We start from the raw sequence: 844 nt of genomic DNA, 5'->3' as shown, positions 1-844 counted from the left end.
GGGATTGGACTTCTTGCCGTACATCTCTGTGAGCTTCTCCATGACCAAAGACGTGAACCCTGAGCCTGTTCCACCGCCAAACGAGTGGAACACAAGGAACCCTTGAAGACTGGGACATTGCTCTGTGAGTCTTCGAATCTTGTCCATGGTGATATCTACAAACTCCTTCCCTATGGTATAGTGACCTCTGGCGTAGTTATTGGCTGCATCCTCCTTGCCCGTTAGCAACTGACTGGGACTGAACAGTTGTCGGTAGGTACCGGTTCGAATCTCGTCGATGACCGTGGGTTCCAAGTCCACGAAAACAGCCCTAGGAACGTGCTTGCCGGAACCGGTTTCCGCGAAGAACGTGTTAAAGGAGTCCTCCATGATGCCCGGATCGTCGTCATCGGGAATGAGCCCATCGGGTTGGATCCCGTGTTCCAGACAATATAGCTCCCAACAGGCGTTGCCAATCTGACAACCGGCCTGACCCACATGAATGGACACGATTTCCCTCATTCTCTGACGGATTTATGGGATAAGGGTACAAGAGTGACGAAAGTGCACTTCTCAATTGGACTTATTGGCGAAAGGAATGGAGACCGAAATATCACTAACGATTTTAGATCGACAAGGCTACCTTTCCAAACCAGAGGTAGGAAGAAAATCAATCTTTTATTCATGTGAATGAGAGCCTCGTGTTGGTCCAAGCCAGAAGTTCGACTACATGAGTCACCCCGCACCATTACAAGGAGTTTTAGAGCCCGGACGCTGATGTGTTGCAAACATGTTACATATATATGATAGATAGACCAACAGCCGTAGTGTGTTGGTAAAGCACCTTCTTTGTGGTATTTAAAAC

The 844-nt window shown here is 48.5% G+C and overlaps 2 protein-coding genes across 2 annotated transcripts in view; one reads left to right on the top strand and one right to left on the bottom strand.

Moving 5' to 3' along the window:
• Window positions 1-626, bottom strand: part of LOC131891944 (tubulin alpha-1C chain-like) — a 6,037-nt gene extending 5,411 nt beyond the window's left edge. Inside the window, exon 1 of the mRNA XM_059241649.1 lies at window positions 11-626. Coding sequence (XP_059097632.1) covers window positions 11-501 — 491 coding nt within the window. The 5' untranslated portion in view covers window positions 502-626. The remainder of the gene's footprint in view (window positions 1-10) is intronic.
• LOC131891943 (small ribosomal subunit protein uS11A) overlaps window positions 1-844 on the top strand; it is a 104,569-nt gene that overhangs the window by 51,532 nt on the left and 52,193 nt on the right. The gene's annotated exons all lie outside the window — the stretch shown is intronic.

The sequence above is a fragment of the Tigriopus californicus genome, chromosome 12 (genome assembly GCF_007210705.1).
Source record: "Tigriopus californicus strain San Diego chromosome 12, Tcal_SD_v2.1, whole genome shotgun sequence".
NCBI lineage: Eukaryota > Metazoa > Arthropoda > Copepoda > Harpacticoida > Harpacticidae > Tigriopus > Tigriopus californicus.
This window is presented reverse-complemented; position numbering and strand designations above follow the sequence as displayed.